Consider the following 23135-nt stretch of genomic DNA (forward strand, 5'->3'; position numbering starts at 1 on the left):
CTGGCGACCTCAGTGGAAAGCCTGCGCGCGACATCAGCGTCTTGCGTGGTGATGCACAAATCATGGCCCAGTCTGTGATGTCCATGGCTAATGGCCTTGACATCATGGGCGGGCTTCTGTGATCCTGAGGCTAAGTGTTGACGCTGTCAGAAACGTCGTCGCGTTTCTCGACGGTGTCAACAGGGCCTCAGGATCAGCAATTCTGGCCCGCATGGCACTGGAGCGGATCACGCCGCTCCAGCTGCTGATGCCGGTGTGAACTGGCCGCCGCGGGATCCGCACATGCGCAGTGGCACCGGCGCGAACCCGCGCATGCGCAGTGGCTTCCTTCAACGCGCCAGCCCTGACGCAACATGGCGCAGGACTACAGGGGCTGGCGTGGAAGAAACGAGGCCCCCAGTCGGAGAGGCCGGCCGCCGATCGGTGGGCCCCGATCACGGGCCAGTCCACATCGGAGGCCCCCGTGGGGTCGGAGACCCCCTGCCCCCTCACAGGCCGCCCCTCGACCCTTCCACGCCGAGTTCCTGCTGGCTGAGAGCAGGTATGGACTGCGCCAGCAGGACTCGGCGTTTTTACGACAGCCGCTCGGCCATTCAGCACATCCCGGGCCGAGAATCGGTGGGCCAGCCGTGTAGAGCGGCCCTCCCGACCGGCGCTGCGCCAATCATACTGGCGTGAATGGCACCGATTCTCCGTGGCGTTGGGATGTCGCGGTGCGATGCGCGCCGGTCGCAGAGATTCTGTGACCCGGCCCTGGGCTGAGAGAATCCCACCCCATGTCCCAGTCGCAGGACATTGCCGAGGCACTGTCGAGCATGGCCCAGTCACTGAGGAGCATCACTGAGGGCGTGGACATCATGTTGCAGACAATGGGGAGCCACCAGGACTGGCAGCGCAGCATGACTCAGAGGATTCTGAATCTCACTCCAGCTGCCCCTCCATCCCACGGAGACCCCAGGGCCTGATGGGCTCCATCAGGGAGGAATAAACGTGGGACGCCTACCTGGGGCCTGTCACCAAGGAGACTACAGCTGAATTTCTCCTCATGAAACCGATGCTTCTCAAGGGCTTCAGGCAGAACAGAGTGGCATGGCGACGCCTGTCGCACCAGTAAGTCGCCGGGTTACTCCGGCTCCAAACCCTCCAGAGGATGTCCATCAAAGGCTCAAGAAAGCAGCAGGCTTCCTCCACTTCTGATGTGCATCCTCGGGACACACCTAGATGTAGCACTGGACCATGAACGCTAAACCTTTACAATTCTAACTATAGTATGAACAATGGGTGGGATTCCACGCATGAAATGTAAAGCAGGAAAATATCTGAAAGATCCCGCAGGTGTTTTCAAGATCCAGGAGACACAGTCCTTTCGCTTCTGACTCCACAAAATATGTCGGAGTTTCTACATTTTTGAGTGTCCACCAGAGGTTCCTTTAAAGAGCACTGGATAGGCTGTTTAAATCCTGCGAATGGTAAACTCTGTCAAATGCAAACAAATTCAAGTGTTCGGACCCAAAATGAGTGCAGGAGCTTTATTTCTATATTGAAATGAGGCCTGTGCTCACTTCAATCATAACAGGCAATTCAGCAATGGACTGCATGCCTGTGCTGATTAGACATGGGCATCTGCCTTGGTAAATTGGTTATAGCACATTAAATGCAAGCAACAAGGCTAAATTGGAATCCCAGTAATTTAATCTACAGATCCAGAACCACAGATTCTCTAACACTATATCCTCTCTCCCTAAACATGCAGCGATTCTATACCACTTCAAATGATCAGACCCTCACAGACTCATAACCTCCTCTTTTCATCTATTATGGTTCTTCACACCCGTTTGCTTTCCGTGTTCCTCTGCCTACTGTTTGGCAGCATTTGATATCTCCCTCCAGGACAGCCTGCAGGAGAACTCAGAGCTTTGCTAGCAACGTTACTGTCAGACCATGCCCAGCTGCACAAAGCCAGTCACAGTCGGTGGGCACTTTAAAAGAGCTGGAAACAGCAGAGATCATCAATTTTTTACTTGCGGCCGTAGAACGGATGACATGACTTTCAATTATTCAGAATGAGCTGACAGAATTTTGAAAGAAAATCAAGCCTTAATATGTAGTACAAACCAATGACATCAATATAATTCCAGCGTGAAGTTCCCACTGTAGCTTTCCCTGCCGCCTTTATAAAGCATAAGTGCTGAACTTCTAATTTTCACCAGCTCGAGACACGATAGCACACCTCTATCCACACCCAAAGGTCACCCAGGTTGGACAGCACCCAGTTAAGATAATTCGATTTTTAATTGATGACTCATATCTCAGGTTTAGGTATACATTTATTTATGTTCTCCCCCACCAGTAGGTATAGCAATATCTTTGAAAATTGTACTTATATTGACATAATCACTGATGAACTAAATCGTGAATGAGTTCTGAGAGGACATGGACCTGAACTTGAACTTTGCTACTCTTTCCAAGGATACTGCCAGGCCTGCTGAATATTTCCAGCAGTTTGTGTTGTTTTTTTATATTTCAGATTTCCAGTAATCACCGTATTTTTCAATTGCCTTCACAATCAGGGTGACCCATCAACTTTTCAATGCATATAGCTCAAAGCAACAAAGTATTGTGGTCCAATACTTACTGTAGTATATTTCCCAAGCTGGCAAAGAGAAGGGAAGGTTTCCTGGTGAGCTTTGCAAATCTTTTCAATTAGATCCTCTAATTCTGCTGTCATTGTGTAGCTTTCTGAACATTCTTGCTTTGGCATCTCCTTTTTCTTTTTGTTTCTGTCATTTCTTACAGCTAGAAGCAGAATGAATCACAATTAGGCATACTTAATGCAATTTGTGCAACATCATTTCAAGCCCTGCAGCAAAGGATTGCCCACTATGATCTGGAGCAAGTGTTCCTGCCCGTCAGCCATTTTCCGAGGTATATGCCACAAAGTCAGCGTCTCAAGCCACAAAGTGGCAATAAATTTGTATAAACTGTCCAATTATAACAGGCTTAGAATAAAACAATGAAAGGCTCTATGCAGATCCTTAGTGTGGGCATACTGCGCTTATGTAACAGCAAACCAAATGGTTTAGCTTTGTTCGTACGAGCTCTCAGTATAAATATTCATGAATGTATATGCATATCATTGCAACATTCACGTGACTAGCAATCCTGTCACTCCCCTGAAGACAACTGGCAGAGTGCTTGGTCAGCCAATTTTACAAAGCATTTCAAATGCGGTGATAAAAAATAAGCGGTAAATCTATACAGAAATAAAACAGGAAGCAGGTAAGATTGGTGTACGGTAAGTAGCAATGAGGATTTTAGAACCACAATAACAAACAGGAATGTCTTTGACAAACGTTTTTTTCTGTTTGCTTGACAAATGCAAGATCAAATGGCTTGAGAAACATTATATGGCCTGGCATTTGGTGAAAATGTACAATGATTTTGGATGGGGTCAGCAGTGGGCAAGCAGAACTTTCACTTAGCTCCTCCAGGAGCTCCTGCCCTATGCATTTATGGATACTAACATCTCTGATATTTCACAATAAGGCTGTTTTGAAAATGGACTGTGTGGTTGAAGACAAGGAGACAGGAAACGGATAAGGAAGTGGAAGCAATTCAACTAATTTTATGCTTGAAAATAAAAGGGGTATCACAGTGACCTGATGTTCATGGCCCATCTGATATATCCAGGTGAGACCTGTAAATGGTGAGTAGCCCAACTGGCTGAACTATGTGTAAGATTGATTAAATATACCATTTGTGATCCTTAAAGAGAGCATTGTAGATCACGAAGCAGTGCATATTGAGAATTTATTTTTGTGGGCCTGGGAACAGCCAGAGTACTCTTCCTGGGTTAACAAAAACCTCTGAGCCTACTATCCGCCCATCGCGGATGCTCCCTAAGACCACCAGAGCAGACAACTCTCCTTGGTGGGTCAGGTGTAACATCACTTTGTTTGACAGCCCTCTGGTGGTATTTAACTTTAAACCAAATTTCTCCTATAAGAAATCTAAGGTGAATATTTTTTTTGCTCAAGGCATTCCATCATTGCCAAATGAAGGGAAAAACTATAACAATTTTATGAAGCTTGTGATTTTCCTCAAGCAAAATTTATCTGTAGGTCAGGTTTCCTCGCCTCAAAACTGACCTGATAAATATTACAGATAGGAAAGCATTTCAAGGTGCTCCCCTGATTGGGAAAAAAACAAAGTTTATTTAGGATTGTGAATTCATTATGTATGATTGTTTTTTTAAGTGCTCCTGATTTGCATACAAATTTGTCCTTAAACAATGATTCCAAAGAAATTAATTACCAATAAATAATGTTTAATGAAATGAAATGAAAAATGCTTATTGTCACGAGTAGGCTTCAATGAAGTTACTGTGAAAAGCCCCTAGTCGCCACTTTTCAGCACCTGTCCAGGGAGGCTGGTACGGGAATCGAACCGTGCTGCTGGCCTGCTTGGTCTGCTTTAAAAGCCAGTGATTTAGCCTGGTGAGCTAAACCAGGACTTAAGAAAAAGGACTTAAGGTATTTACAGACCATCATTGGGGCATGGACAGTTAATGACGCTTAACAATTCATGATTAATTGATAGTGCATTTCTTTGTTAATGATATAAATGCATCTTTTGAAAATTGACATAACATAGTCATGTTTCACAAACACAGCCAAAACTAATTTTTTCAAAATTGTAGAAGCCAATTCTTCATTTCAAAGGCTGATTCTTCTTTCTTTTCAACATTTCTGTGCCCATCAAGTTAAGGGATTTTAGTGCTAGGAAATATAACTTTTTCTATTTCAGCTTCAAGCATCTTGAGTGCAGGATAAAGTTCTCTTTATTTTGACATAATCTTAGAAAAGCCCTAGTGGGCTCAGTGCGATATTTGTTTCCAATTCTCATATCAGGTACCCTGTGGTCTCTCTCAGTGATACTACGAATTAGTGCCAGGTTAGGTTGAATCAATTTGTACTGTAGGGTCCATGAACTAGGTTGAGGCTGTATAAAATTAATTTTACATAAGGCAAGACCTTCTTCACCTTATCTGGCATGAATTTGAACCCAGGTGAAAGAGGCGAAAGACCAGAATTAAGCTCATTGTTCCCCCTACTTCTCAAACAGCTCATTTAATGAAGATCGAGAGACATCTTTTTAAAAATTCATTTACGGGATGTGGGCATCGTTGGTTAGGTCAGCCCATCCCTAGTTGCCGATCAGAAGGTGGTGGTGAGTTGTCTTCTTGAACTGCTGCAGTCTCTGAGGTGCAGGTGCACCTACAGTGCTCTTAGGGAGGGAATTCCAGGATTTTGACCCAGCGATAGTGAAGGAACAGCGTTATAGTTCCAAGTCAGGATAGTGAGTGACTTGCAGGGGAACCTCCAAAGTATCTGCTGCTCTTGTCTTTCTAGATGATTGAGGTAATGGATTTGGAAGGTGTTGCCTAAGGAACTGTGGCAAGTTCCTGCAGTGCATTTTGTAGATGGTACACACGGCTGCCACTGTTCATCGGTGGTGGAGCGATTGAATGTTTGTGGAAGGGGGAGCAATCAAGCAGGCTATTATCCTGGATGGTGCCGAGCTTCTTGAGTGTTGTTGGAGCTGCACTCATTCAGACAAGTGGACAGTATTCCATCACACTCCTGAATTGTGCCTTGTAGACAGTGGGCCACCACAATAAACATATAGATTAGTTCCAAAACATAGAACAGATGCAGTGCACACCCCACACAGGGAAGGAAACCGGGAGATAGAATTTTGCAGGCTTTTTGTGCACATCCAGCAGCTGGTTATGAAGTAGCTGTATCATCCATGCACCTGCTTTTGTGATGGTGGATACTGTAAGGTCTGGAAAAAACTCACTTTCTTTGCTTTTGAAGTGAGTGGGCATGAATTTATGGAATAATCTCAAAATGTTGCACTATTATCAGTTCCGCTGAGAGAAGCCACAAATATTGCTGGCACGAGAAGTAGAAATTTCACACTGGGGCAGTCAGAGGCATTCTTATGAACTTTGGACCAGGAGTTGTTGCAAGGACACCATATTTGCTGTACATCTGGCTAATGCCTTATCAAACCTCACAATGCATAATTCTGGGTGAAAAATGAATGTTGATAATCACCAAATGAATTAATAATAACTAAAGGTCAGGTGTTTACAACTTTAATGATCATAAATCCTCCAGAGTGCACTGACCTCTGCACCTATACATTTCCTACTCCTGGTATGTGAAGGTCAGCTCAAATAAACCATAATAAATCAATGACGATATTACACTTGAAAAGACAAAATCTAAAACTTCTCCTAGCATGTAATTAATTAAGAACTGTGCTCTTTCCCATTGTTTATTATGGCCTGGCATATAAAACTATGAATTAAATATATAATTCGAACACAGTTAATTACATGCACAGGATTTGTGACCTCTCTCTTGACTGGCAAGACATGATGAATTGCACCTTGGAAAAGGCTCTTGAACAGCTATTGAGTACTAAATTCATAGAATAATGTCAGGTTCAAATATTCTTTCATCTATGAGACAGAAATATTAGCTTCAGGATTTGATATAAAATGTAAAATATATTTTCTATTGGCCACCGATTGGTTGGGAGGTGATAAATGGAGTTCACCTTCACCGCCTGAGTGGTAATCTAGCAGAGCAGATCACTGCTCATTATAGAATCAGCCTGCTTTTCATCCCATTGATTTCTGGGAGTCTCAATCTTCAGGAGCTGAAAATCCAGACTCACATTGGACATAACTTCCCAACTATTTAAATGATCACAGGCAAAATCACTCACAGATACCATGGAAGGATATAAATTCAGCAGAACAAATTCATAAAATTGCTCCTTCATTATATTGATGCAAACATCCATTATTGATAAAGCCTTTAGTTCCAAGCCCATACAACGTGATGTAAAATCACTTGGCCATAGAGATTTAACATTAAAATACTTGTTACAGAAACAGCATTTTCAAAAATAGTCAAAATTTTCTGATCAAGAAATAAATGGGATATACATTACTCAAATACTGCTCATCCTAGAGTGAACATATTGTTGGAAGCAAATAGAAGCCTACAGCAAAGGCCTAGAAAGTACTTTCAGCTCCTGTTTAGCAATGTTAGAAAGTTACTGCCTGTGTAACACAATGTGAAGAAGGCACTCAGTAGAGTGCATACCTCCATCATATTGTGTTAACCTAACGTTATTACATTAGAGGATGCAGGAAAATTTCACCAGGCCTGACAGCATTTCGAGTCATTTCGGCTCGTCAGAGCTCAAGAGAGGGAGAATGTATGAGATTTTAAAGTAGCTGTGAGAGGTTGCAACAGAATGTGGCAACTTAAGAACAAAGGAAAGATGGCCCCATGTTGAAGGGGGCTTGAGACAATATATGTATGGGACAGTTTATAAAAGGGATTTAAGATAGAGGAGAAAAGTCACAATCTAAAGTTGCCAAACTCAACGTTGAGTCCCGAGGGCTGCAATGTTCCCAGTGTGTCAGTTCTGATGAAGAGCCAAAAGTACTTGAAACGTTAGGTGCGATTCAGCAGACGTGATTTAAAGACCGCTAAATGGCACGTTTAGTGAGGTGTTTCTTGGCACAGCAGGGCCGTAAAAGACCCCGCTATTCAAGGGAGCTTTCCAATTTTTGTTGGCCATGGTAGGGAACTCTGTGTTGAGGCCACTCTTTAAGTAATTTCCTGCGCTGGTGAGAAGACTACTTGCGGATCAGGTGCCATTTTTAAAGGCAGTCACGATCTTTCGATCCCCCTCAGCATCTCTCGCAGTCTCAGGACCCCCCCACCCACGTCAATCAACTTACCTCTTCAGAGATCCTCCAGCACCTACCCTCGCCAGAACACATGGGCATGGCCCCCCCCCCGGCACTGACCCCTGGCACAGGCAAACTAGCACTGCCACCCAAGCACCCTGGCAGTGCCATAGTGGCACTGCAAAGTGCCTGGGTGGCAGTGCCAAGCTGCCAGGCTGGAGGTGCCAAGATGTCCATGTGCCAGTGGTGCCAGGGTACCACACTGCCCAATGCCCAACACAGGGGCCTCAACTCCCCAGCAAAACTGCCTGAGGTGCCATCACGACTGCTTCACGACTTTGTGAACCAGACCCAAACGGTGCCCAGTTGAGGCTTCTTGCTGGTGAGAGGCTTCTCGCCTTTTGCCAACACCAAGTCTGGCGCAATGACGCCTCTGAATTGTGCCCCTTAACTGCTTTCTCTCTTTACAGATGCTGCCAGACCCGCTGAGTTTTTCCAGCATCCACTGTTCTTGTTTCAGATTTCAGCATCTGTAGTATTTTGCTTATGTTATTACAATTAGGCAGTTGTTCCCTTGAGGTTTTTCCCTGTCTGGTTGAAGCCCTGCAACCAAAAAGCTGAAAAAAATGTTTTTTAATTAAAAGAGACATTAGACCAATCCACAGCAAAAAGCTGCCCTGAAAACTCTGTTCATATTTTGACAGCTGTGACAAATTCCACTGGAACAACTGAGACAACCCACAACATTCCAAAACAATCAACAACAATCTAAATAAACAACCTGCGACATTCTAAAGAAAAACTCAATTTGCCCTATCCCTCATGTTAACAAATCTTTGAAAATGTCCCAGAATCTGGATACGGATCATTCTCAAAAACGAATCAGTACCCTATCTGTGTACCAGGTGGTACTGAAATCTATCCATTAGTTTTTGAGGTATATTGTTTTCAGACAGTGGTGAAAACATTGCCTCTCCCCATCTTAACAGAAGGAGGTAATAAAGGGGACCAGGACAGATAGATTTCTTGATGCTGGGTTTCCTTTTTATATACATAACAAATTCAAAATCCAATTTGCATCACCAAAGTTGAAATCTGGCCTGAATGCAAACACTGGTAAAATGAAATATATGAATAAATTGCATTTTTGTTCTCGCACAGCATGGACCTATATATTACTCCTTTCATGTAGTTTTCCAAAGAAAACAAAGGCATTTGGCATCTTACAATTTAGTCTATACCAGATGTCTCAACTTAAAGGGAGGAGGTCCGAAAAGCAGAAAATAGGGAGCTAGGAAGTTGGTTGAAAAGTAGAACCTCAAAGGTAGTGATCTCAGGATTATTACCAGTGCCATGTGCTAGCCATGGTAGAAATAGCAGGATAAATCAGATTAATGCATGGCTGAAGAGATGGTGTGAGGGGGAGGGTATAAGGTTCCTGGGACATTGGGATCAGTTCTGGGGGAGGTGGGACGAGTACAAACTGGATGGATTATACCTGGATAGGACCTGGACTGATGTGTTTTCTAGAATGGTTGGGAAGGGTATAAACTAAAATGGCAGGGGGGTGGGAACCTATGCAAGGAGTCAGAAGAGGGGGAAACAGGGACAAGAACTAAAGGCAAAAAAGGGAAATGAGAAAAGTGATAGGCAGAGAAATCAAGGGCCAGAATCAAACAGAGCCATCGTGAAAAATAATGGGAATGGGACGAGGTGTGTGAGCACTCCCCTCTTACTTTCATCTCCATCTCCTTACCACAAAATGACTTGTGTGCCTATTTCTTTTCAGAGAGCTAAGAAGTGCAAGCTGACCAGATAATCAAGGAATATCATGAAGACAGTAATCGTGAAGACAGAACTGTCACTTGATATCGCTCTTGCAGCAACCAGTTCAGATAATGTTACAGTGCATCATTTAAAGGATAGCATAACGGCGGAAGCTTCACATGGTGAGCCACTGGGAACACAGGAGAAAGACCTCAGCAGACATAGGCCCTACTCCAAATCCACCTTTTACAGCAAACAAACCCTTGAAGCAAATCCAGGCCAAACTGTTGTCAAGGCCTTGCTGTTTTGATCAATGTAAAATTCCAAAGTGAAACAGAAAGTATGTAAAATTTCGCTGAAATTAAGGCAAGAATCCAGCATATGAAGCAAGCATTCTAAATATCTGCCAATTTTTTTTTTTACAAGCTTCTTGGGAAGTTTATGAAGCACAACTTTCAGATTAATTTATCCTTGCTAGTGAATTGGAACTGCAAACATTCCTGAGGTTTGGTGTTTATTTATCACTGTTGAATCTGAATTCCAATCTTCAATTCAGTCTTCAATTATCTGTTGCATGGAAAATTTACTATATCTACCATTAAGCCTTCACACATCAGCAAAGAAGGAAAAAAGCCTTTCCAACAGAAAGACACATTTACCTCCATTTTAAGGTTGGATGACGGATTTGTTTAATGTTAAAACACATTGGCTCCTTTGCTCAACAGCTTTAAACTGTCTGAAGAACACAAACACATTGTTATTTACTGCTGTCTTATGAACTGTCGCCAAGAACTCCAAGATACAAGAGATAATTCACACGGGAATCAGCATACTCCTTCTCCACTACTGGCTTTCCTCGTCTTGCAGATTTTATATTAGCAAGTTGTAACTAAAACAGCACATGTTGTTTTTTGGGCATGTAGCTCAAAATAAAGCTTTTAAGATCTGCAATTTTTTTGATTTGTTCATTTACAGGATGCGGGTGTCGCTGGCTAGGCCAGCATTTATTTCCTATCCATAATGGCCCTTGAGAAGGTGGTGGCAAGCCATTTTCAGGAACTGCTGCAGTTCCTGTGATGCAGGTACACACATAGTGCTGTTAGGAATGACGTTCCAAGATTTTGACCCAGCGACAGTGAAGGAACTTTGAAGAATCTTGCAAGTGGTCACGTTCCTCAGTATCTGCTACCCTTGTCATTCTTGGAGATAGAGGTCACGAGTTTGGAAGGTGTTGTAGAGTGTTGGTTACAGTGCAGTAGTTCTGAAGAAGTCTTCATAGTCAGGTGTAAGTTAACTGTAAGTCTTTAATCACTGTAATGAACTCCAATTGGCTTTATTGGTTGGCCAATTGGAGTATGAGCTCCCTCAATGATAGCTCATTGAGGTGGCCCATATAAGCACCTGTGGAGGCTTTGTGAGCCAGTCTTAAGTTGACTGGACTGCTAGCAGCACTGTTTGTAGCTGCTCCTGTAATATCGTTATTGTAAATAAATATTGGTGTGGTGACGTAACTCGTGCCTCCCGTGGATTACTACAGTGGCGACGAGGTAAACTAAGAATTTTGCGGAGATCAGCTGACGCACTCGGAGGGTAAGCCTTGCCATTTTAAAAATGCCGTTTTTTGGGAGGTTAGAGGCATTCGACCCGGCTATTGAGGACTGGTCCCAGTATGTGGAGAGAATGTGTTACTTCTTCCGGGCAAATGATATACTGACGGACGAAAGGAGACGGCTTATCCTGCTGTCGGCGTGCGGACCCTCAGCTTTTGCCATTATACGTAGTCTGACTTATCCCAATGCGCCAGACACGAAAACTTTCCAAGAGGTAACGGAATTGGTGAAAGAGCACTACGACCCAAAACCACCCCTCATTTTGCGTAAGTACAGATTCTACACAGCCAAGCGGGAAGACAGGGAATCAGTCACGAATTTCTTGACCCGCCTGAGAAGGCTGGCGGAAAAATGTGAGTTCGGCCAAACGCTAAATGAAATGCTTCGGGACCGGTTAGTGTGTGGTATAAACGACCTCACAATACAGAAACGCCTGTTGGCGGAAACGGAGCTAGACTGCAGGCAGGCGTTACAGCTCGCACTGTCCCTAGAAAAGGCATCAAGTGGGGCGCAGGAACTACAGGGCACGCCAATGGAGGTAGATACCTGTGAGAGGGACTACCACAACAGGTCCTGCTACCAGATAGCCGCTCTCAGGAAAAGCCTGAGGAATAGAGGGAAAAAGGAAAACCCCAGAACTGCCCCCAAGTCTGCCAGGACAAACTGGAGACAGAGGGAAGTACCGGCTGAGGCTCCCCCAACAGAGAAGGACCGTTTCTGGCACCAGACAGAATGGGGTAACAGCGACAGAAACCCTAGAAGGAGGTAGTAAAAGAGGAATAGCAGGTGGGGACTCAGGGAAGTACACAACCTAGACGCCCCATCCTCCTCCGAAGGGAAACAATTATATAATATTGCAACGAAAAAGCAGAACCTATTAAGATTACCCCATGGGTGAACGGGCGGCCGACAATAATGGAAATAGACACGGGTGCGGCCGTATCAGTAATGGGAGTGGCAGCATTTAGAAAAATCAAAGATGGACTCCAGCCCCTAACCCTGACAAAAACATTGATGAAACTTAAAACCTACACGGGGGAACCCCTGGAAGTTCTAGGCCCGACTCATGTACCCGTGGAATATGAGAAGCAATTTCTCCAGACCCCGTCATCCAGTCGTCAGAGTCGGAGATGGACATATTCGACGAGGCCGCTGTGACACCTCTCCCCAAGGAGGAGGAAGAACAACTTCCAAGGAGGTCGTCAAGGAAAAGACGGGCACCTATAAGGTACACCCCGCCCACTTTGGAGAACGACCCGGCGGATGACACAGAGGTGACAGACCCAGACATGAGGAGCAGGAAGAAGCTCAGAGGAATGCCAGCCGGCAGGAATTCCTCGGACCTTGGGGGTGAGGGGTGTAATGAACTCCAATTGGCTTTATTGGTTGGCCAATTGGAGTATGAGCTCCCTCAATGATAGCTAATTGAGGGGGCCCATATAAGCACCTGTGTAGGCTTTGTGAACCAGTCTTAAGTTGACTGGACTGCTAGCAGCACTGTTTGTAGCTGCTCCTGTAATATTGTTATTGTAAATAAATATTGGTGTGATGAGGGAACTCTTGCCTCCCGTGGATTACTACAATCACTCTTACAACTATTTACAAATATACGATAATGGTTACAAGCTAGGAGAAATATGCATGTTGCTGGTACACAGGGCTCTGTCCAACACTCCACTGATCCTGGGTTCAGGTCATGTGCTCTGTTGCATCACTGAGGGTGGTACTCAGTCCCACATTATCCTTATATGTGCCAGATCCTTAAATACTTCCAGCCAAGCCTTTATGCTTTATCAGGGTAATTTTGAACCCTCGCTCGCCGTAAGAGAGAACAGGTGGAGAATCTCGGCTGGGATTCTCTGACCCCGCGCTCGGTCGGAGAATCCCCGGGGGAACGCAAGAATTGCACCCCGCCGCCCCGACCCTGGCTTCATGCTTCTCCTCCGCCGATTCTCGGGCCCCCGCGGGATTCCCAATGTGCCAGTTGGGGGCCGTTGAAAGCGACCCCCCCCTCCCCCCGGGGATTCTCCGGACCCCGATGGGCCGAGTGGCCGCTGAGTTCCGCCGAGTCCCGCCGGCGTGGGTTACTCATGGCGGGACCTGGAAGGTGTGTCTGCGGGGGCCATCCTGGAGGGGAGGCAGGGTGTTCAATCCCGGGAGGGGGGGGGGGCCACGGTGGCCTGGCCCGCGATCGGGGCCTATCGATCAGCAGGCGGCCTATGTTCCTCCGCACCGGGCCCCTATAGGGCTCCGCCATATTGCCCAGGTGCCGGCGCAGAGAAGGGAATCCCCGTGCATGCGCAGAATCACGGCGGCCGAAGCACGCATGCGCAGAATCACGGCGGCCGAAGCACGCATGCGTGGAATCACGGCGGCCGCTCCGCGCATGGCGAACTCGTGCCTGCTGTTCCAGGCCTGTTGAAGCTGCGGGGACCACTCTGGCGCCGACCTAGCCCCCTAGGAAGGGGAGCATTCCCCATTATCGGGGACCGCTGATGCCGGAGTGGTTGGCGCCGCTTTTCACGCCGGCGTGTGGCATAGCCCCAATTATTGGAGAATCCCACCCCTCATTTCCCGATTCTCTTTGGAGAGAATGGTGTTTCCCCTGAGTTTCCCAGCCCGTCGTCCGCAATGTAACAGGTTCCAGCCCAAATAGATTTTCGTAAATGTTAATATTATTTACAGATCTCCTGCTAAACTAAATATTCATTTCTTTCTAATTTAGAGTACCCAATTCATTTTTTCCAATTTAGTGTGGCCAATCCACCTACCCTGCACATCTTTTTTTGGGTTGTGGCGACGAAACACACGCAAACACGGAGAGAATGCGCAAACTCCACACGGACAATAACCCAAAGCTGAGATCGAACCCAAGACCTCTGCATCGTGAGGCTGCAGTGCTAACCAACGCGCCACCGTGCTGCCCTCTCACTAAATATTCATAGGCAAGGTTTACAACAGCTTTTTAAAAAATGAGGTGCAGTCTCGGGGATCCCCGGGGGAGAGGGACATGCCCGGGCAGTGTACACAGGTTTGTACTGCCAGGCTTCGCTCCACCAGAATGATGGTGTAAACCATACCCACTCATTTTTTCAGAGAGGCTCAAGATGTGAAAACTGGTCTCTGCAGCAATGCTAACCTTACAGTGCCAACCTGTGTCAAGGGGTAGTGCCAGGGGTGAGCCCCCGTCACAGCCCCATGGGGGAGAGAGGTTCCTCTCGTGTATGGTGAGGGGTGGGGGGAGTGGGATTGGGCAGTGAGGGTGGGAGGAATGCCGAAAATACTCCTGCGGTGGTGTTGGTAGAGGGAGCCCCCCCCCCCACCCGATGATTATCCGGGGGAAGGGGTGGGGGCGATACCTCCATGGTGGGGAGAGTTACACTTTACATCTGATCAGGACACCCTTTAAAGATGGCGCCTCGACCTCTGTGGAGTCGGGTTACGGGCCCCACCAGGGTGAAGGCATAAACCACGGCTCAAAATCTGGAGAGTAAATTACTCTGTTTAGCTGGAGAGCTACATAGTTTTCAGTCTGAGCCTGACACTTTGAAAAAACATGGTGAGATTCTGCCCAATGTACTTTAACTGGTAATAGTTTATCTTATGTCTTACATTGTTATTACAATCACACATTTACTTTGGGCGGAATTCCCTGGCCACGCCCGCTATTGACTGGAAATTCCCGCCCGAGACAAATGCGCCTTTACATGGTCTGTGTCCCACCCATGGCGATCTAACAGCAGACGGGGTGGAATAATCCAGCCCATTGTCATTACTACATTATTCCACTTACATGTGGTGGGGGGGGGAACAGGCAGTGAAGGGGGAGCGCAGACAGAGGGAAGCAGGTACTGAAGGGGGGGAGGGGGTAAATGCCTGCAATACCGCTGCAGTGGTGGTATGTGTGTGTTGGGGGCGGGTTTGGTTAGTGTCCGCATCTCTCTACGACAAGCCCTTGAATTCAAAGGTTCAAGCACTGTGGAGACCTTATCACCTTCAATGTCTGTTTACCACTAGGGGCAGTGGAGTGGTAGACTCAGTTGCTGGTTTGGAGGTTGTTCTGGCCTCTGGATGTTGCAGTCCCCTGCCTCTTTAGTCTACTGGCAAATATGGCCAAGTTAAAAGAGTATTCGTAAAGGCACAAGCAAAGTGAAGACACCAGCAAAGCCTGATGGTTAAAAACTCTGGGCTGGATTCTCCGTAGCCTGATGCCTAAATCGGGATCGGGCGGAGAATGGATTCCGATGGGCAGGAGCTGGTTTGACGCCGGTCTGCCATGCTCCGCCCCTTCCAAACCGGTGCCATGGAGTCACGTGCTGCTGCAACGCTATTGGAATGTCATCGGTCGGCCCACCCATGATGCTTTGTCCACGATGGACCTAGTTCCCAATGGCGCGGGCCACGTTTGGTCCCAATGATCGGGAACCTGGCGTGCCGGCTGCAGACAGTGTCCAGCGGCGCCACGCTTGCCTGGGATCTGTGTCGCTGGCCAGGGGGCGGCTTCTGCTAGGGCTGGGGGAGTGGTGGGGGGTAAACAGCGGATGGGTTGTGGGGTCGGGGTTGGTGTTTTCCGTCGCGACTGGCATAGGTTGTCAGCCCTGCGCTTGTGCGGCCCGGAACCTGGCGATTCTCCGCCTATTTTCAGTGCGTTCCGCGGGCGTTTCACACTGCCAGTTCCCGCCACTCATTGGTCCTGGAATTGATGAGGGGTTCGTGCCGGTTTTCCTGTCATGAAACACACGCGGATTCTCCGTTCGTGCCTGTCATAATATACACACAAGTATATGATGGTGCACAGACAGGCAGTGATTGACACATCGGATCCAATGAACACACAGAACACAGCAGCCAATCACCAGTCAGGACATGACCACTATAAAGCCAGAGGGCACTAGTTTTCCCACTATCTTGGGATCCAGCCTCTGAGACAGTCAGAGCTCGTGAGCAGCAGATAGTACAAACACCATGTGGTAGTAATATAGTCTGGTCAGGTTAGCCTCAGGTCTCCAGTCAAGTCAGCATCGTGTCAACCCACAGTTAAGGTATGTATGATAGTTAAGAGTTCAATAAAATCGAGTTGCATTTCTTCAAGTGTTGGAAACCTGTCTCTCTCACTGCTACAGTAAACGCAGTCCTCGCAGACCCAGCTTACCCAACACATCAGGCATAACTATGAATGAGCCATTAGGGTCATTTAAACATGTCTGTGCCGGATTCTCCCAACACCCGGGACCTCGGAGCCTTGCCTGGGAGAACTCGCCAGGGTGCCATTTAGCTCTGGTCCACATAAACATGTACCAGTTATAAAGGCACCTTGGGGGTAGAGGGGGGGGGGGGGGTTCCAGGCCATTAGAGACACCCGGGTGTACCCTGGCACTCCCGATGCCACACGGGCACCATGGCACTGCCAGCTTTGCCATTTTTCTTTTGTGCTTTATCAGGTCAGAATGCTTTTTGGAATTTTACCTCAGTCTTCCAGCATTTCGATTTCTCTGCATTTTAGTGAGGTTTCGGGGTTTTTCCATGAGCTGTCGCCATGTTGTAAGGTGTTGGTAAAGTTTGGTAAATCTGAAGATGTCTTTGTAGTCATATAGGTTAACTCTAAGTCTTTATTGACTCTTAGAATTATCACAAATATACAGCAAAAGGTAAAAGATAGGAGGTGTCTCCATGCTTGCGAGGACACATGGCTCTGGCGAACACTCAACCACCCTGGGCATGGGTCATGTGCTCTCTTACATAACTGTATGTTGGTACTGTAATCAGCCTAACATTAACTCTATACGTGACAGACCCTTATACTACAGAAGATGCTGTTGAAGGTGAGTTTCTGCAGTGCATCTTTTGGATGGTACACACTGCTGCTCCCAGCTGTGCATCAGTATCGGAAGGAGTAAATGTTTAAGGCAGTGGATGGAGTGCCAATTAAGTGGGCAGCTTTGTCCGAGGTTGTGTCAAGCTTCTTGAGTATTGGAGCTGCACCCATCCAGGCAAGTGAAGAGTACTCCATCACACTATTGACGTGTGCCTTGTAGATGGTGGACAGGCTTTGGGGAGTCAGAAAGTGAGTAACTCACCACAGGCCAGCCTCTGACCTACTCTTGTATCCGCAGCATTTATAGCTGGTCCAGTTCAGTTTCAGGTCAATGGCAATCCCCAGGATGTTAAGAATGGCAGATTCAGCAATGGCAATGTCACTGAATGTTAAGGGGAGATGTTAGATTCTCTATTGTTGGAGGTGGTCATTGCCTGGCACTTGTGTGACATGAATTTAACTTGCCACTTGTCAACCTAAGCCTGGATCTCACAGTAACTTAATTTGAAGCCTACTTGTGGCAATAAGCAATTTTCATTTCATTTCATTTCTATTTGGACATGGACTGCTTCAGTATCTGAGGTGTCATGAATGGTGCTGAACATTGTCCAATTATCAGACTATGCCCCCACTTCTGACCTTATGATGGAAGGCAGGTCATTGATGAAGCAGCTGAACATGGTTGGGTCTAGGTCACTACCCTGAGGAACTCCTAGTAGTGATATCCTGGAACTGAGATGTTTGCCTCTAACAACCACAACCATCTTCCTTTGTGCTAGGTATAATTCCAACCAGTGGAGAGATTCCCCCCTCATTCCCATTGACTCCAGTTTTGCAAGGGCTCCTTAATGCCATACTCGGTCAAATGACGTCTTGATGTCAAGGACAGTCAATCTCACCTCTGGCATTCAATTCTTTGGTCCAATTTTGCACCAAGGCTGTAATGAGGTCAGGAGTTGAGTGGCCTTGGCAGAACTCAAACTAAGCATCAATGTGTAGGTTATTGCTGAAGAGGTTTGGAAAGATCTGAAGATGCCCTGCATGAGTAACTATACAAACACCATCATCCTATTTCTTCTTTGTCATTATTTTTAAAATGGAGCTACAAAAGCCATGAATCATAGTGCACAATACCAAGTGTGTAAAGAGTAACTGAGGTGGCATGACCTGTGGAGCAATCATTCGAGTACTTCATCACACTAACTGACATCAAGCTCGTCTTTTAAAAATTTGAAAATCTCAGGGATCGAACTTACTGTACGAGATAAGAAACTCCACATTTCAAATGTCCCAGGAAAGGGCGAACAAAAGTGATGAGGTTTGAACTTCATACATTGGGATTGTAAGGAGAACAATACATTGGGAATGTAAGGAGAACAATACATTGGGATTGTAAGGAGAAACGATACATTGGGAATGTAAGGAGAAACAATATATTGGGAATGTCAGGAGAACAATACATTGAGAATGTAAAGAGAAACAATACATTGGGAATGTAAGGAGAACAATACATTGGGAATGTAAGGAGAACAATACATTGAGAATGTAAAGAGAAACAATACATTGGGAATGTAAGGAGAACAATACATTGGGAATGTAAGGAGAAACAATATATTGGGAATGTCAGGAGAACAATACATTGAGAATGTAAAGAGAATAATACATTGGGAATGTAAGGAGAAACAAAACATTGAGAATGTAAAGAGAAACAATACATTGGGAATGTAAGGGGAACAATACATTGGGAATGTAAGGAGAAACAAAACATTGAGAATGTAAAGAGAAACAATACATTGGGAATGTAAGGAGAACAATACATTGGGAATGTAAGGAGAAATGATACATTGGGAATGTAAGGAGAAACAATACATTGGGAATGTAAGGAGAAACGATACATTGGGAATGTAAGGAGAAACAATACATTGGGAATGTAAGGAGAAACAATACATTGGGAATGTAAGGAGAAACAATACATTGGGAATGTAAGGAGAAACAATACATTGGGAATGTAAGGAGAAACAATACATTGGGAATGTAAGGAGAAACAAACAATGAGACTGAATTTCTGCAGCCTAACACCTACTCTGCTATATCTTTGGCAAAGGTTCTGTGGATAACTAATTCAGGATTCCTCTGAACGTGCACTGCTGCAGTAGCAGGGTAGAAGTCATGAGAAATTCACCCTGTATTTCTAATTGCCACTGAGATGGAATGAGATAAACTTCACAGAAATTAGCTGGTATAATCGAGGGGGAGATGAGGCTTACCACCTGCCTCAGAAAAATAAAACCTTCCCTCATCACTCAGCAAAGATCCTGACTGCACAATCCTTGACAGCCACAATAAAATAGTGGTGGGCTGGAGAAAAGAAAGAAGCAAATTAGCTACCTGAAGACGTCATTAGTAATGAAGAAAATGTACAAGTTTCATTTGTGGACAGCAGGGAAAAATCAGAAGTTGAACATGGACATGTCTCACAAACCTTATTGAGTTTTTTGAGAAGGTGACCAAACAGGTGGATCAGGGTAAAGCTGTTGATGTGGTGTATATGGATTTCAGTAAGGCGTTTGATAAGGTTCCCCATGGTAGGCTATTGCAGAAAATAAGGAAGTATGGAATTGAAGGTGATTTAGCGGTTTGGATCAGTAATTGGCTAGCTGAAAGAAGACAGAGGGTGGTGGTTGATGGCAAATGTTCATCCTGGAGTTCAGTTACTAGTGGTGTACTGCAAGGATCTGTTTTGGGGCCACTGCTGTTTGTCATTTTTATAAATGACCTGGAAGAGGGTGTAGAAGGATGGGTTAGTAAATTTGCAGATGACACGAAGGTCGGTGGAGTTGTGGATAGTGCTGAAGGATGTTATAGGATACAGAGGGACATAGATAAGCTGCAGAGCTGGGCTGAGAGGTGGCAGATGGAGTTTAATACGGAAAAGTGTGAGGTGGTTCACTTTGGATGGAGTAACAGGAATGCAGAGTACTGGGCTAATGGCAAGATTCTTGGTAGTGTAGATGAACAGAGAGATCTCGGCATCCAGGTACATAAATCCCTGAAAGTTGCCACCCAGGTTAATAGGGCTGTTAAGAAGGCATATGGTGTGCTAGCTTTTATAAGCAGGGGGATTGAGTTTCGGAACCACAAGGTCATGCTGCAGCTGTACATAACTCTGGTGCGGCCACACCTGGAGTACTGCGTGCAGTTCTGGTCACCACATTATAGGAAGGATGTGGAAGCTTTGGAAAGGGTTCAGAGGAGATTTACTAGGATGTTGCCTGGTATGGAGGGAAGGTCTTACGAGGAAAGGCTCAGGGAATTGAGGTTGTTTTCGTTAGAGAGGAGAAGGCTGAGAGGTGACTTAATAGAGACATATAAGATAGTCAGAGGGTTAGATAGGGTGGACAGTGAGAGTCTTTTTCCTCGGATGGTGATGACCAACACGAGGGGACATAGCTTTAAATTGAGGGGTGATAGATATAGGACAGATGTCAGAGGCAGTTTCTTTACTCAGAGAGTAGTAGGGGTGTGGAACGCCCTGCCTGCAATAGTAGTAGACTCGCCAACTTTAAGGGCATTTAAGTGGTCACTGGATAGACACATGGATGAAAATGGAATAGTGTAGGTCAGATAGGCTTCAGATGGTTTCACAGGTCGGCGCAACATCGAGGGCCGAAGGGCCCGTACTGCGCTGTAGTGTTCTATGTTCTAAAGGAGGGAACCATCCTCAATACAAATCAGGTTAGTATAAATTTCAGGAAGATGTATATCGATGAACCAAATAGTAGACATTCAGGAGAACTGGCTTAAACCACAGTCAAAAGGGTAGCTCATGTCAGTTTTTAAAGTAAAGAAATTTTGGGAGGAGATTGCAGACTTGAAGTGAGGAAAACCAAAAGTTCTGCCACCAAATGAGGAATGCCGAGAGGAAACCACAGATACGCCAGGGTCGACAATCTGTAGGCCAAAGGCTGGCATGTAGGGCTGAAGGAGGGTGGCAAGGGAAAGTTAGGGAATGACACGCAGAGAGCTGCACATGGTGACAAGGAATTTAAGTTTATTGCATTCGGAGATCGGGAGCCACTGGAGGTCTGCAAGAGCAGGCATGGTGGGTGAGCAGACCTTCAGAGAGCGTAGACTGTAGGTTAAACACAAGTTGGAGTTTGTATATGGGTCGGCTCTTGTGGTTAGGAAGAAGAGGTAACAAACACATGATTAATAGTTTCACCAGTAGTCCCTCATTTGTTGAGGCTGAACTTGAAGGGTAGCCTACGACCATAATGCTTACTTTTATTGAAAAAGATATCTTTCTGCTGAAAAGCAAATGGGTGCTATATGATTAGAATGGCAGATATTAAAGCATACAATTCCGAAAACTGTTCAGAAACTATGCTGAGAACATATCCTGAAATGAGAAAGCAGTGTTGGGAGACGGCACGGTAGCACATTGGTTAGCACTGTTGTTTCACAGCGCCAGGGACCCGGGTTCAATTCCCGGCTTGGGTCACTGTCTGTGCGGAGTCTGCACATTCTCCCTGTGCCTGCGTGGGTTTCCTCCGGTCGCTCCGGTTTCCTCCTACAAATCCCGAAAGATGTGCTTGTTAGGCGAATTGGACATTCTGAATTCTCCCTCAGTGTACTCGAACAGGCACCGGAGTGTGGCGACTAGGGTATTTTCACAGTAACTTCATTGAAGTGTTAATGTAAGCCTACTTGTGACAATAAAGATTATAAAATATTAGCTGCTCTCAGTTTCATTCTTCTCGCGCCATTGTCAAATTCAGCCACACTGTTCTCCATACTCTATGCTTTTTATCAGCTGTCATCCTCCCAATGTGGTCTACCCATTTTCAATTCATTTTTCCTCCGTAATGTTTACTTATTTTCAAGCTTTGCTTTATACAGTGGCAGTTCATTGGTAGCTGCCTTCTTTATACGGTTGTGCCCTTCCTCGATGTAACCTCTGTACTCTAAATGAAGTTATTTGCTGTTTCTCATATTTGTTGCTGACTCATTCATCGCTTAAGATGTTAGGAAAAGTAAAACTGAGTGAGATCAATGAGAGTACATAAAACAACCACAGAGGACAGAAAGAAAGAAACCTAAAATATGTGGTTAAAGAAACTGTACCGTGTGCCTCAGTAGTACAATACTGGGCAAGAATCACCAAGGGACGTCTTACTACTGCTATACGCTCTTACAATCACAATACCCTGAGCACTACTAGTTTGACTCCCAATGAAAGAGAATGGTGCTTAGCTGCCAACCTTGGCTCATTAACAAGAGTGAGATTTTAGTAGCAGAATGAGTGAGATGGATTCCAAGCCCAAAAAACATACAGCAATGTGTTTATTTTCAAAGAGTTGGGAGTATTGAAACAGGTTATATTTTCCAACCTAAACGATTGAGACTTGGCACAGCTGAAAGTGTCAGAGGAGTCAGCAAAGGCCCACTGAGTGCTTTGATTTAAAAACGAAAAGTAAAACTTGGCTTCAGGTGTTGTATTTTATAGACCTGAAGCCAAACCAGCAATCCTGTGTTGCAGCAGCCAAAATACATTTCTCTTCAAGTTAAAAACGGCTCCCAGGCCACAGTTTGTCCATTTTGGAAACTAATGTCATTTTCTGCATTCACACACTCATTCCAAGAGCCCTCCTTGGTTATTTTCCTACCTTTTTAAATTTACATTTTTGGTGGTAAAAGTAGGATCCATTTCAGTTATCCTCTTTTCTCATCAAACCTTTTCAGTCCATTTCTAAAAGATCAAGATTTCCTTTATTTCTCATAACAGAGGATTCAGTATGAAGGGAGGAACAATATTATCACTTACAGTAAAAATACTGACTAGATTGCAAATGCTCCAAAACATATCCCACCTACTACTTTCCATCCTCCACAACTGAACGCTCTTAAAGTTCCACAGGCACTGGCCAGCCACCTCGCGTCAGAAAACATGAATTTAACAAATCATTTTTTTTGCCTCACAAACATTTAAATTTGATGGCATATGTTCAAGGTTCAGTTTGTGCAAGGCCAATTCTTCTACACATTAAGAGAAATCTCTAATCTGTTAATCGATTCGGCATAACGGTTGATTAAAAAATTATTGCAGGAAATGATTGAGCCAAAACATTCAAATGAATATAAATGAATATAAACCGCTACAAAC

At 45.3% G+C, this 23135-nt stretch overlaps 1 protein-coding gene across 6 annotated transcripts in view; it reads right to left on the reverse strand.

The window, feature by feature from the left end:
- LOC119966112 (retinoic acid receptor beta-like) overlaps nucleotides 1–23135 on the reverse strand; it is a 279552-nt gene that overhangs the window by 117002 nt on the left and 139415 nt on the right. For all 6 annotated transcript variants that reach the window (XM_038797340.1, XM_038797334.1, XM_038797336.1 and 3 more), the window contains one exon: nucleotides 2636–2796. In XM_038797340.1, coding sequence (XP_038653268.1) covers nucleotides 2636–2796 — 161 coding nt within the window. The remainder of the gene's footprint in view (nucleotides 1–2635; nucleotides 2797–23135) is intronic.

The sequence above is a fragment of the Scyliorhinus canicula genome, chromosome 5, assembly GCF_902713615.1.
Source record: "Scyliorhinus canicula chromosome 5, sScyCan1.1, whole genome shotgun sequence".
NCBI classification, from domain to species: Eukaryota; Metazoa; Chordata; class Chondrichthyes; order Carcharhiniformes; family Scyliorhinidae; genus Scyliorhinus; species Scyliorhinus canicula.